The sequence below is a fragment of the Harpia harpyja genome, chromosome Z, assembly GCF_026419915.1.
Source record: "Harpia harpyja isolate bHarHar1 chromosome Z, bHarHar1 primary haplotype, whole genome shotgun sequence".
NCBI lineage: Eukaryota > Metazoa > Chordata > Aves > Accipitriformes > Accipitridae > Harpia > Harpia harpyja.
Window position 1 is genome coordinate 88,195,858 of NC_068969.1, and position 12,701 is coordinate 88,208,558.

Here is a 12,701-nt window from a genome sequence, read left to right on the forward strand (position 1 = left end):
TGAGCCTCTGAGTTCAGAGTCTTCTGCTTATTCTTTAAGTTAAAAAGGTATTCCTACTTTCTTAATTTCAATCTTATAACATGTCTGGTTGGGTTTTCCTCCCTTTTTACATGATGCAAATCTTTGAAACATCTTTAAGATAAGGATTACATCTTTCTTTTTTAGCTTGTCTGAGGCCAAGTTAACAAATACCATAATCATTCCAGGGCATTCTTTATGTCCTCCCTGCAGTCTGTAATAATAAACTGATCTCTCTGCCTCAGAGGACCTGGAAACTCTTCTGCCCTTGTCTCCTAACTAGTCCTTCATCACTGATTTAGACTTCCCTTTACAAGGACCACTCTTCAGTGCTGCTGAGTGAAGTATGACCTTGTCAGACCAGCCCCATGCATTTACTATATAAAATAGCTAGCATGCCAAGAACTCCAGATCCATTTCAATACAAAGTACAGCAGCTTCTGCAGTACATATTTATTTACTTAAATAATACAATACATCATACATGCTTTTACTACTGAGATAGAAAGCCAGAAATTAAACATTCACAGGTAGCTGGTCCATTTTTCGAGTTGGGGCTTTAAATAGGAACCCAGTGTTCTATGTGAAATAAATATACACCACATTATTTGCAAAATCTGTTAGGAGTACAAAATGTTAGCTCTGTTACATCTCATTCAGCTAAGCAGACATGACTTGTTTTCAAAACTGTTAATAATTATTAAAAACTTCTTGGAAAAGTAAGTATAGTACTTATGTTATTTAACTGCACACTCATAACAGCCAGTAGACCAACACAGAGTTGTAAAAATGTAGGTGCAGTAGCATTACTTGGTCTTTCCACTAACTTGTTTTATAGGACACAGCACAGGATAAACTCCTATTATAATATTATCATACAGTGTTTTACCCTTTGATCTACTGAACACAGAGCACTTGCCTTTGCCTTCACAGACTGGAGGCTACCCAGCAGCCAGGAGAACCCAGGTTCACAAGGAGATGGCTGAGTCCTGGTGCCCAGAGTCAAAACAGCTTGTTCCAGGGTTACGTACAACTTCACTTTCTCAGTAAATATGTTGTATTTCTTTACCCTCAAATTTTACTAACCCAACTTTTGACTTTTCATCCACCCACTCTGTTCTGTACAGTCTTGCAGAATTCTCCCTGCTGCCCTTAATAGCAGAAAAGCCTCTAATTTAACAAACCACATGCCTTCACTTGCCCAGGCTCATAATGTTGTGGCCAATTTACCTTTCCTCAGCATGGCTTCTTGAAGCATCTCGGTTTGTATGAATTTGGAAAGCATGTCAGTTATATGAGTTTGTGGCCACTCTTATTGCTCTGATGCTCTCCAAGAGGATGAAGTTTGGCTTCATATAATAATGCAGGGAAATGGTATGGATGTAATTTAATATAGAGGTGGTGGAGACTGGGCTTTAATTTCATGTGTTACCACAAGCTGAAAACCCAAATAGCAAAGAAGAGTCAGATAAATACTTTTTTTCCCACAACATAGCAAGAAGAAGGTAGATAGACTCAGATTAGGAAGGAGGAAAAAAAGAAAATGTGTCCACCAAGGTCCAGGACACAGGCAATGCCTCTACAGGACTTCTGAACCTCTATTCAAAGCAAAACAAGGAAGCTAATCCCTCGAAAATTAGAAATGGGAAATAACTTCATTATGAGACCAAATTTCTATAAAGCATTTTCAAAGCTATTAAAAAGCAAAGGCAGTTACTGTCTGTTCCCAAAACGGTGCCAATGTAAATAGCATGAAAATAACTTATGTTTGAAAAGCAAGGTGCTTCACAATGAAGGCTGTTATTTCACTTTTTATTTGTCCCTTGGGGCCTCTTTGTAACAAGTATCTCAGACCCAGCTGCATTATGTTCTGCAGTAGGGAGGACTATCATCTCCTAATCTCTCTGCTTGGGTCACTTGGCACTGTCTCCTTATCTCAGTAATAGTTCTGTTTGCAATTCCTCTGACTGGTGACTTACAGTTTTAGATGAGTTCTTTACTATTCTAACATGAATTAGCCTTGGGTGTTTGTGAATTAGCTTGGTGTCACTATGTGACTGGGCACCGTCTCAAGGCCTCATTGTAATGGAATATTCTCTGCTTTCTAGGAAGAATGTAAGAAAAGGGATTCACATTATGAATTATTCCCAAATAGCATTGCCATTCTGGGAACTTCTACTCCCTTCCACCTGGCTGTATGTGGTTGGCAGTTGCCTTTGCTCCAATGAGAAGTGGGACTGTAGAAGTGGATAAATTGCAGTGACAGTGTGGTTGAAAGTGTTTGGGTTAACGATTCAGACAATCCAGAACTGTTTGCAGTGATTTCCTTTCCCAGGGACATGTCTGTCACTTTCCATTATAAGGCCTGTAAGGGAACTCTGGACTGCATTCTTCCAGTAGACATCTTTTTTGTGGTTATGATGTTATCTACTGGCAGATGAGCTCTGCTGAAAATGTCTCCTTTGCTCCATTTGCCTGGAGTGCTGTTGATATGTAATCATTTGTCTCTTTCTTGATAAGTATTGTCTAGCTGTCTCATAACACTCTCCAATGCATAGACAACAGGGCTTTGCAATGGAAGGGCTGCATGCCTTTCTGCTTTACCCACCACAGAAGTGAAGGGACTTGCTAAGTTCAACTCATCTGCATGATCATCATTTTAGGAATTGCAACCAGGTTCCTGATTCGTTGCTCATTCCTCTTATCGTAGGAACTAATATGGCTGCAAAGGTGCAGTGGACAGATCATGAATCATGCACAGCTGGAAACTATACCACCTTGAGGGAGACATTTCTAAGAGTCAGTAGCTCCCAGCTCTTGGCTGTGTATGTTCTCAAATAGGAACTTTTGTCTGGCAGAGACAAGATATTGCCAAGAAGGTAACCGAAGGACTTGTTCCCATTTCTAAGAGACTATATCCTAGCCCATGCTGAATTTCTACCTGATCATTTCCCCTCTCATCTAAGAAAGAATGCAGTTACACACATTACTCTGAAAATTTTCTGATTCTTCTTCTTGACCACAATGTCTTCATTGAAAGAAAGATGGATCCTTTTTCAACAGGATTTATCTTGCAGTAGAAGCAAGGAAGTTGAGTATATGGTAAAACAGTTCACCACTGAAAAAACATGGCTATGTACCTCTGAAATATACCTAATTTTGAAAGACTTCATTAATTCTAGGCCTAAAATGACCTACATTCCACTTCAATTTGGTATACTCTTTTTATTTTAAAAAATTATGTACATCAGCTATAGAGTTAATTACATTTAGAAGAGTCACCCATATGTTACAGCTTCTTTTATCAACAGCTATTTCTGATCTTCATTAAAAATCTTTATTATGCTGTGTTTGAGCCCTGAAAAATGAAACCACCTTCTGCAACCTTGGACTACACAAACCCAGTTTTATATGATGAATAAGGGCTGCTGCCCTGTGAATGCTGATTAACTGGTAGGTGTAAGAATCATTAGTTCTGTAAGGTGGGTGGTTTCTTATTATGGCAGAGAGCTGAAGCTGCATGACTCTAGCCTTAGCAAGCCACAAGTATATGACTATATTTAATTATAACTTGCTATATATTGAGCATGATAGCAAGGTATTTCAAATCAAGAACTTGGCAGGTAAGTGAAGAAGGTAGTAATATTTGGAAAAGATGTACCATATATATGGATTTTAAACTTTTGACCTGGGATGTCAGAATGACATAGGACTTATTAAATGACTTATTAAATCTTTATTTCCTTATAAGCAATAGGATGGTGTGGGGCTGTTTGTCATCTGTCTATCTTGAAGATGCAGGAATCAAGCACTGGTCAAAATATTCATGCAATTAATGGAATGTGCTTAGTGGAATGTGCTTTTAGCATCTTTGTTATGAACATACAGTTGTATGGGAATCAGAGGATAAAACGTTGGGAATGACTCACTAAAAACAGTGTGAGTGGAATTGTTCTGAAAGGCCTGGAGCTTACTGTTCAAGCCATGTTGATAAGGGAAAATTTCTGATTCCAATAAGAGGAAATCCAAAACCAGTTTTCCTCTGTGAGCTACTGCTCACTCTGTAAGGGCTCTTTTTTGGTATACCTTCTAAAATAAAATCTGATGAGAGCTGTGCATTTCAAAATCATCCTTGCTAGATAAACTGAAGAGATAAACAGCAAAATTGCATCATTTTCTCAATTAAATTACTCATATTGCTTCATGTGTAATTACAGCAAGACTTGCAAATACTACACGATGCTGCTTCTTATTAGATGTATTGGTCTGACCAGACAGTAGAACAAAATGTCAACATGGTCCATGCTATTTCACTTGAAGAATTGCCAAATACTCCCATACTGACTGAAACATAGCAAAGCATGAACATCCCTTATGCCAGAGGAAAAGCTTCTATGACTGTAATAAATTCCAGTCCTTACAGAGCTGCCCTTCGCTATCTCACAAGACATTAGTATTTCTTCTTAATTTGTTTCCCATTTCTCATTGTAAGTGATTGAACTAACAGTCACTTCAGTAAATGAAAGTATTTGGACTGTGTTAGTTCTGAGAGTGACAACACTTTCATGCACACCATGTCTAATAGCACTCTTCCTTATACTCTGAAATACTTAGTATTTTCAGATTTTTTTATGAGATGTATAGTTAGAAGTGTTCATATATATTTATTCAGATAATAAATCAAACACTAAAGTATGTTGCTTTTTGATAACTAGAAAATTGCATATAAGACTCTACCACCCCAGATAAAGGAAAATAATCTTCTGTACCCACCCCATTGCCTGCTTATACATCAAATGAATAAGTATAAAATTGTTATTGTTCAATATCTATTGCATTTCTTGGTGACCTTTGACTGCTTTATTCTTTCAATGTACATGTTTTACCTTAAATTATTTTTATTAATTTGGCTTGTTTATTTCTAAAGGCTACTACAAACTTCCAGGCTTTAGTAAATTACAGTTCATGTTAAAAGCTATCTGGTTCCCATTTTTCAGCTGTTTTAAAATGTCCATTTTAAATGCCTATAAGCATTGTTTGTTTTTCCATTTTTCTTTCCAGCAATTCTTTCAAACTCTTGTTCCTGTGCTTGAAATACAGGTAATCAGAGAGAGAGTGGCCAAGTCTGGCTTTTTCAAAAGATCTAAAGCCGAGGTGTTCTTTGTTGTTTGCAAGGTCTCTCTCTCCTTGGCTCTCCTGTTTGTCTGAATTTCCTATTCTCTTCTCCAGTCCTGCCTCACTTAGCACTTCTTCCTTCTCATTGCAATAGGACTCTCTGAAGTCCTTCATCATGCACTCAGGTTTGCCAGACAGATCTTGAGCCACGTACAGCTTGTTGTCATCATAGCGGTACATGGCAGGGTTGTACCGCTCTGCCTCATAGCAGTTGTCTTCCTCTTCTTCCTGGCATGAGCTTCCCTTGGCACTCTCACCATCCGAATGAAATGAGATTCCCTTCCCTTGGCTTTTCTGGGAAAGATCAAAGGGCTCTTCCTGTTCCAAGCTTCTCAAGACATTTGTTTGGGACAGAGCAATTCTTCCTCTTCCAAAACCTTGTAGCAGTTTGAGGGGAGGAGAAAAGGAACAATTTATATATAGGAAATTTTACTACATGATACATGGTTTAAAAACAAAATATGAGGCAGCCTTCTATTTCATACTTCACCTTTGTCTTCCACCCAGCTATCTCCAAGTACTTTACTGTTTACATCACATGGCATCTCCTTTGAGATGCTGTTAAAAGAAGTGCTATTGTATACACTTCACAGCCAGGTCAGGACGCACAAAACATTGTGATGTTTTGATGAGGGAGCTAGGAATAAAAGTGAAGTGGCCTGGCGTCTTGCAAACTATTTTTGCTAGTGAATCTACCCACTTCCTCCTTCCTATTTTTTTTTTTTTAATGAAAACTTTGTTCTAAACTGTCACAGGCCATAATCAAAGTCCCAGGTTTTGTACTTTTTTTTCCAGAGGAGTGGAAGAGATTAAAAACATATTAATGTGTTTGTTCTATGGACACTCTGGTTCAAAGTTACTACTTTAAAAATGAAAAGACAAGTCTCAGCGGTCTACAACCTCCACTCTCCTTAATTTTTCTGCTTTCACCCACTGAGAAGTCACTCATGCCACTGAAAAGTTCTATGCACTAGATAGATAGTGCTTCAGCTTGACGAAATCATTATAAACAAATTATGGTTTTGAGCGATGCACTATAAGTCCGAGTTTAGTCCTGGATCTGGTTTGTCTTAACATATGTCAGAGTGTCTCCTCTGTTGCTGGAAATCCAGACATTACCCAGGAGGCATCTGTGGACTCAAATACGCTCTAAGCATTTGGATGCACAGAAGAAGATTCAGACACTGCAGGCATAGTCCATCTTAAATAAAAGAATAGTGACAGTACTGCAGTGAGGATTTCACCCAATAGCAAATATCTACAAAAGCCACTATTTTACTTGCTTTGTTTTGGTTTTTTCCCCTCAGTAATTGAATCCAGTTTCTACAGGATCTAGGCTGCCTCACTAGATACAGCTGCTACTTTGCAACAGGTTATATTTGTTAAAATGGTCATGACCAGGAGGCAGCCCTTACGAATTGTCTTGTGTCTGATAAGCCTCAAGGGCTGAAGAATCTCTGTACACTGAAAAGCTCTTAGGCTGTCTTCAATTACAAGTAATTGTGTAACTAGCATGGAGATTTACAGGAAAAAAGAGCCATTTATTTCATTACCTTTTAGGATATTTGTAAATTTTATGCTAAATGTCATTAGCGCATGTGTTTTACATATGTGCTAGGCTGTCCTAAAGCTTGAATTTGAGGAACACTAAGAAATCTTACCCATGAAAGAATTATTTATCCAGAAAGTCTTAACAAACAAAATATCTTGGATACCCAAACTCTCAAAACAATCCTCCCTAATTTCCCCACTTCTTTAGACAGCATTGGCATGTGTGCACACATGAGTCTGACTTTAGGAAGTGTATGTGCTAGGTGGGTGACAGGAAATGCTTTGCAGGATACCCTGGGTAGTAAAAAATCCATATACTTTGAGGTGGAGGAGTGTCTCCTCCTTTTCATATGCTTCTTTGTAAACTGGGTCCTGAGCCTATGGCCTTCACCTAACATGAGCTATGTCAATGTGGTACAGAATAACCAAGGCTCCTGGACATGGAGCCATTCAGGCTTCCATTCCCATTCCAGATATGAATCCAATAAGCAGTGAGCAAGACCCATGAAATCCTCTAGATTTTTTGCTTCTGTCAGCTTTGAATGAATTTATGATTCATGATGTACCTCAAACATGAGAGAAAAACTATGAACTCCTAACCAAATGTGTCTGGGGAAAAATGCCTGCTTGTCCATGGCTGCTAGGCTGTAGTCTGTCAGTCTCTGAAAATCAAGCCCCTTGAAACTGTAACATTTATTCAAAAATAATGGAACTACACCTTCAGTTGGGGAGATCATGTCATGCAAACATTCCCCTGGCCAGCTACATGTGCCACAGCCTCACTACAGCTTAGCCTCCACCAGCTCACTCCCATCTCTGTCTTTTGGTACCCACTTGCTGGGAGAAGCTCTGTGGTGCTGTGGATATTGCATCTTCTTACAGTGATGGATGGGGAGCCCTGGGCTTAAGTACAAGAATGTTTGGTACGGCTTGGTAAATCCTCTGCTCTCACACTACTGCCCATATTCTCCCTAACACTTAATGACAGCAACTTCGTGTGCTAAAATTATTTCCTTCGTGCTCACAAATACTGTCTCATTTTGTCTCTATCTACTCCTCCATCTCAGTCTGTACCTCTGTGTCATCAGATACTAATCTGACAGGTCTCTGAGACAAGGGTGACTACCTTGGGGATATCTGATCTGTAGCACTGGAGTAATACAGATAGTTAAAAACAACCTCCCAGGCTTATGGGATTCAATCTCTTCCAATAGTATTGGATCTATGGTACAAGATCATGGATCTGTGGTACAAAGCACATTTGGGTTTACCGATATGCATCTTCAAATCTCTCAGAGAATAACCTTGCTGAAAAATATTACCTTGAGAATGAAATCCTCTTTCCATGACCCCATGTTTGACTTTCATGTGCCTGGTTAGGTTCCCCTTCAAGGTGAATTTGCTGGGACAGTAGAGGCACTTGAAAGGCTTACTGTCTGAATGCAAGTGCATGTGTCCCATTAAATTGTGCATTCTGTTAAATTCCTTTCCACACAGCTGTAAAAACAGTAAAAATGAAAATTATTAGTTCAAAGGGGTACTTCCAAGGAGAACATCTTAAAAGGCAATAGAACCTACTCTTCTCAACTTGAGTCCTGGTCGCTTCTGGCTGCAATTTGTTTTTCAAATATACAGGCAAAAATCCTACAGACAAGAATACGTGGTTGAGTCTGATCTCTCTAGAGCCTTCTGCACTGCTGCCATTTTTTAAATTTGGTGACTAGGACACACAGTCAAGGATTCCCCAAAAGCAGGGAATGTTGTTGTAAGGAGGGGAGAGGCTTAAGCACGTAACCTGGAAGGCTCTTAACTTGAATGAAATTCAAAGTATAACTTTCTGCCCTAGTGAACCATTTCGTCTGTAGTTTATAAATCTAGCCTTTAATCAAGAACAACACCAGGCAGAGATGGAGATACAAAATAAAACCATTGAAGGGTTTCTGTGAAACAGTCAAGCAGAATATCACTTCTCCTTAAGTGGAAATGAAATGGCTGCACATTTTGCTTAAAGCTAGAAAAAGCAATTCCTTTATTTCTTTGTTTCTTCCTCCCCCATTTTTCTCTGATCCTCTTATCTTCTGTTTACCAGCTTCTGTGTTTTGGTGTCTCTGGTGAGTAAGCTGGAATTTAAACAGTCATGGGGCTGTAAGAATGACTCAGCTTTCCCTGAAGCCTGTTCCTGCCGGCTGAAGCCATTGATCGTGCAAGTTTCCCTTTGATGAAACAATAAGGGTTTTTTTTCGTTGTTGTTTATCTAGATGGGTCCTTTAGTAGTCTGGTCGCTTATAAATCAAATGTATTCTCAACACATGAGAGTTTGACATCACTATTACAAGCTTCTTGTCTTACTTGTCTTCTGATCTTTCACTATCACATTTATAATTTTATTCACATTCAAGTGGCTGTTTCCATCCTCTGCAAACTTCTGTGTTTGCTTTCTACTTCAGCTCATTTTTTTAATGGTTTTAGACAAATTTTTTTTTATGATCTTTATTACTATATGAGCTAGAATCACCATTACTGAGTAACTGAAAATTCCATCAAGCAGTGTATTGATCTGGGAGAAAATTACTAAAAAGCAATAACTGAGATTTCACCAAATTTTTGGTCTAATCTGACTTCTGATTTAATTTATCTTTTTTACAGAAGGTCTGCTACAGTACTTTTTGATTCAAATTCACAAAGGCATGACCTGGAATATCTGGATGAAATGTAGATAATGGAATGATCCTTGGTGAAATAGTACTGTATCCTTTGCATTTTAAACCATCTCTTGAGGGAAAATGGAAGCAGTTCATTAACATAAAAATTTGCAGGGATATTGTTTTTAAACAAAAACTAGAGCTGAGTCAATGCTGCAAAAAGAAAGAGTCTGGAAATATTCACTCACTTTTAAAAAATTACTTGCTTCAGCTGTGTAAGTTCTATTCTGTGATTTGCTCTCTGTGGTTTTGCTAAAATGAACATTCTAGCAAATACATTTATCAGCAAAGCGTTCACCAAGACGGGGGGGGGAGGGGGGGGGGGAGCGGAGTGACTGAAAATGAGCTATTAATTTGTAAGAGTAAGATATCTGATTCCAAGGGTCATCCATCCACTTAGGAAAGAGGACTGTCTTTTCTTTGCATTCAAAGAAAGCTAATATGCTGGATGACTTATGATCAGGGAAATGAATGCACCAGAAAACCACTCTGAAAGTGTTGAGAAGAAACAAGGAGGAGAATAAGCACTGATGAGCACAGAAAATTCGCAAGGAAGAACAGCAGCTGATTTTATCTTGACAGCTGCTGGAACAACCTATGACATGTCAATATTTCTCTGGCTACAAAAATGCCAATAATAATACCTCTCTAATACCTCTTAGCAGAAGGCTTCTGGTTATCTGCTTGTATTGTGACTGACCTGTGTTCTCACCAGCTTTTGCTTTCTGATAACTAGGTCTTTAATTCCCTATCTAACCTGGTAATCAAGGAAAATCAGGTTGAACGGGTGAATGGCTAGAGTACTTCATGCAAATCTATATCTTTATAGGGTCTTGAGTATTAACATGGCTCTAGTAGGAGCATTTATTTTGTTTCTATCAAGGCAATATTTATTTCTCTTTCTTCATAATTAAAAGACAGGGGACTTCATAAAGAATAGTTCCTTACAGCATAAAAGTTTTGTGTCTCTGAATATAGGGGGTAGGTTTTCCATTTCCCAAAGTCATGCACAGTCTTAATGATGTGTAATGTGTTCCTCTCCTGAAATCTCCTCTGGGGACGTAAGGAAATGGTACTAGAGTGGAGAGGTGTGGCAGGAAAATGAAAGAAATTCAGATATGAAAATTGTTTTTCAGAGCAATGGCATTGTTTGGCATGGTCTCTGGGTAACCTATCCTTTTCAAAAGGCACAGGACAACTTTCAGATGAATGTCCATGATCCAGAGGTTGAAGGGAGGAGGTCTGGGGCTCAAGTGCTGGAAGACAGCAACTCAGAGCTAGCTGGAGTTCTCAGCTACTGCTTAAAGAACAGCTTGAGTCTGCAGACCAAACTAGGAAGGTGTACAAGATTTTCTTTCTCTGTGACAGGGCAAGCACTGATGAACAGAGTGTGAAAGATGACCCGGAGCCAGTTGCTTGGGACAGAGCTCCATCAGAACTCACCACAGAGGACCTTAGCATATGGGGAGATGTAAAGGTCATGCAAGAGATCTTGGGATAGCAGAAACAACGTGGTTTATTTGTGGACCTTTTGTTAGGTTCAAGCCCTGAAGAGAAAACCTCAGCTGCAAGTCTGCTGAACACACTTTGTTGCACTGGCTGGTGAAATGGAGTTCAGTGCAGTTTGCTAGAAAAGTTGAATTAGTTCAACACTAGATTTTGTCTTCCTAAGCCACCACATGAAATATCACCTTTCTAGATTGTCAAGTCTGTTTTGTTTCTTCCCAAAGTACTTACCTCTCACATTTTCTTTGGTTTTGACTCCTGATCTAAACCTGTGATTTTAGATGGGAAAAAAGTGGAGTTCAGAACGTCTGCTGCAAAGTGTATTTGGCTGGGCTGGAGAAAACTTCATTGCATTCTTTATTGGAGGTCTGAAACATTGCTAACTTCAGCACTAAAAGCAACTGTAAGTTTCATAGAAGCTTCCTCTACAAATCAGAATTAGCACTATTGCACTAGTTGGTGCAACTACTTCAGAACTCTTCAGTGGTGGTTTTTTTTTAAACAGAAATAAACAAGGCAGCACGTGCTCAGGCCTTAAAACACTACAGAGAAGTTCACTCTTCAGAGAAAAATCAAACACAGATCCAGACTGCAGCTGGATGAGGAAGCAGAAGGGACAACTATTTGCTACTCAGTCACTTCAGATAGTCTATGCTTAGCTGTGATTAGACATATAGGAAAGCCTCATGTTTTCTTTTGCTGTGAGAAAAAGGTAAAGAAAACCATTGCACGTGGTGAAGTAGAAAGGCTACTGCTGTGCTCTCTTTCCCTTGCATTCTTCTTCTTCTTCTTTTTTTTTTTTCTTCATAAGAAGGGTGTTCCTTTCCTCAAAGAGAGAGGGAGAAGGACTGTAAACTGTCCAAAAGGACCGTGAGAAAACAGGAAGCTTTGAAAAGTACAAGAGAAAGCAAGATGAAATCTATTTGCAGGCGGTTCCCTGGGGACATGTGAGCCATTGTTAAGCAGGCTGTTCATACAGCTATATCCTTCCTTCTGCTGAGGAGGAGCTTGGTGCCAAAAGGCTGCTATCTGGTCATTGCCTTAACCCTCTGAATACCAGCCAGAAATACTTGCTCGAGTCTTTCAAGGGCTCTGCCAGAGAGGCAAGGGATGCTCCTAACACCAAAGAGCAATTCCTGATTCTCCCTTTGCATATTGTTACAATTTCCGCTCCTTTTAGGGGCACTATGTTGATTCATGCCCCTTCAGACATAGAAGAAACTGGTTCACTGTGCTTACTTGTTTCTCTCCTCCTAGAAACATTGGGTGGGGACAGAGAAGTAAAAAAAATAAGAAAAACAGGTGTTCCTGTAGAGCTTTTGTTACTGGCTGGAAAACGTGCTGGTGGTACTCCAGTTCCCAGTTCAAACTATTGCCACCTCCAAGTTTTAATAGTCTGTCATCATCAAACCCTAACCTGAACACAAACTTCCAGCTAATCTGCACATACCTAAAAAATATTGTGGGTCCAGATACTGCATCCAGAACAGCTGATTAAACAATTGAGTTTCTTTTCTGAAATTTGAGCAGTCAGGGGAGGACTTTGGCCAAATGGGAATAAAAAGACCTGTTCGCAGATGTTCTCAAAGAATTAAAGTCTCCAGCAGACTTGACATGGAACTACCCAAGCATTTCAGTCACAGAAATTATTTTATCAATATAGAATAACATAAATCCTAGTATACAAAATAACATTTTAATAGGACATAAATTAAAATGAAACAAAACACTACAATTGAAAGACTTTGC

At 39.1% G+C, this 12,701-nt stretch overlaps 1 protein-coding gene across 1 annotated transcript in view; it reads right to left on the reverse strand.

The window, feature by feature from the left end:
• Positions 1-1,654: 1,654 nt before the first annotated feature.
• ZNF366 (zinc finger protein 366) overlaps positions 1,655-12,701 on the reverse strand; it is a 36,646-nt gene continuing 25,599 nt past the window's right edge. Inside the window, exons 5-6 of the mRNA XM_052778507.1 lie at positions 8,067-8,241; positions 1,655-5,570 (exon numbers count right to left, since the gene is read on the reverse strand). Coding sequence (XP_052634467.1) covers positions 5,035-5,570; positions 8,067-8,241 — 711 coding nt within the window. The 3' untranslated portion in view covers positions 1,655-5,034. The remainder of the gene's footprint in view (positions 5,571-8,066; positions 8,242-12,701) is intronic.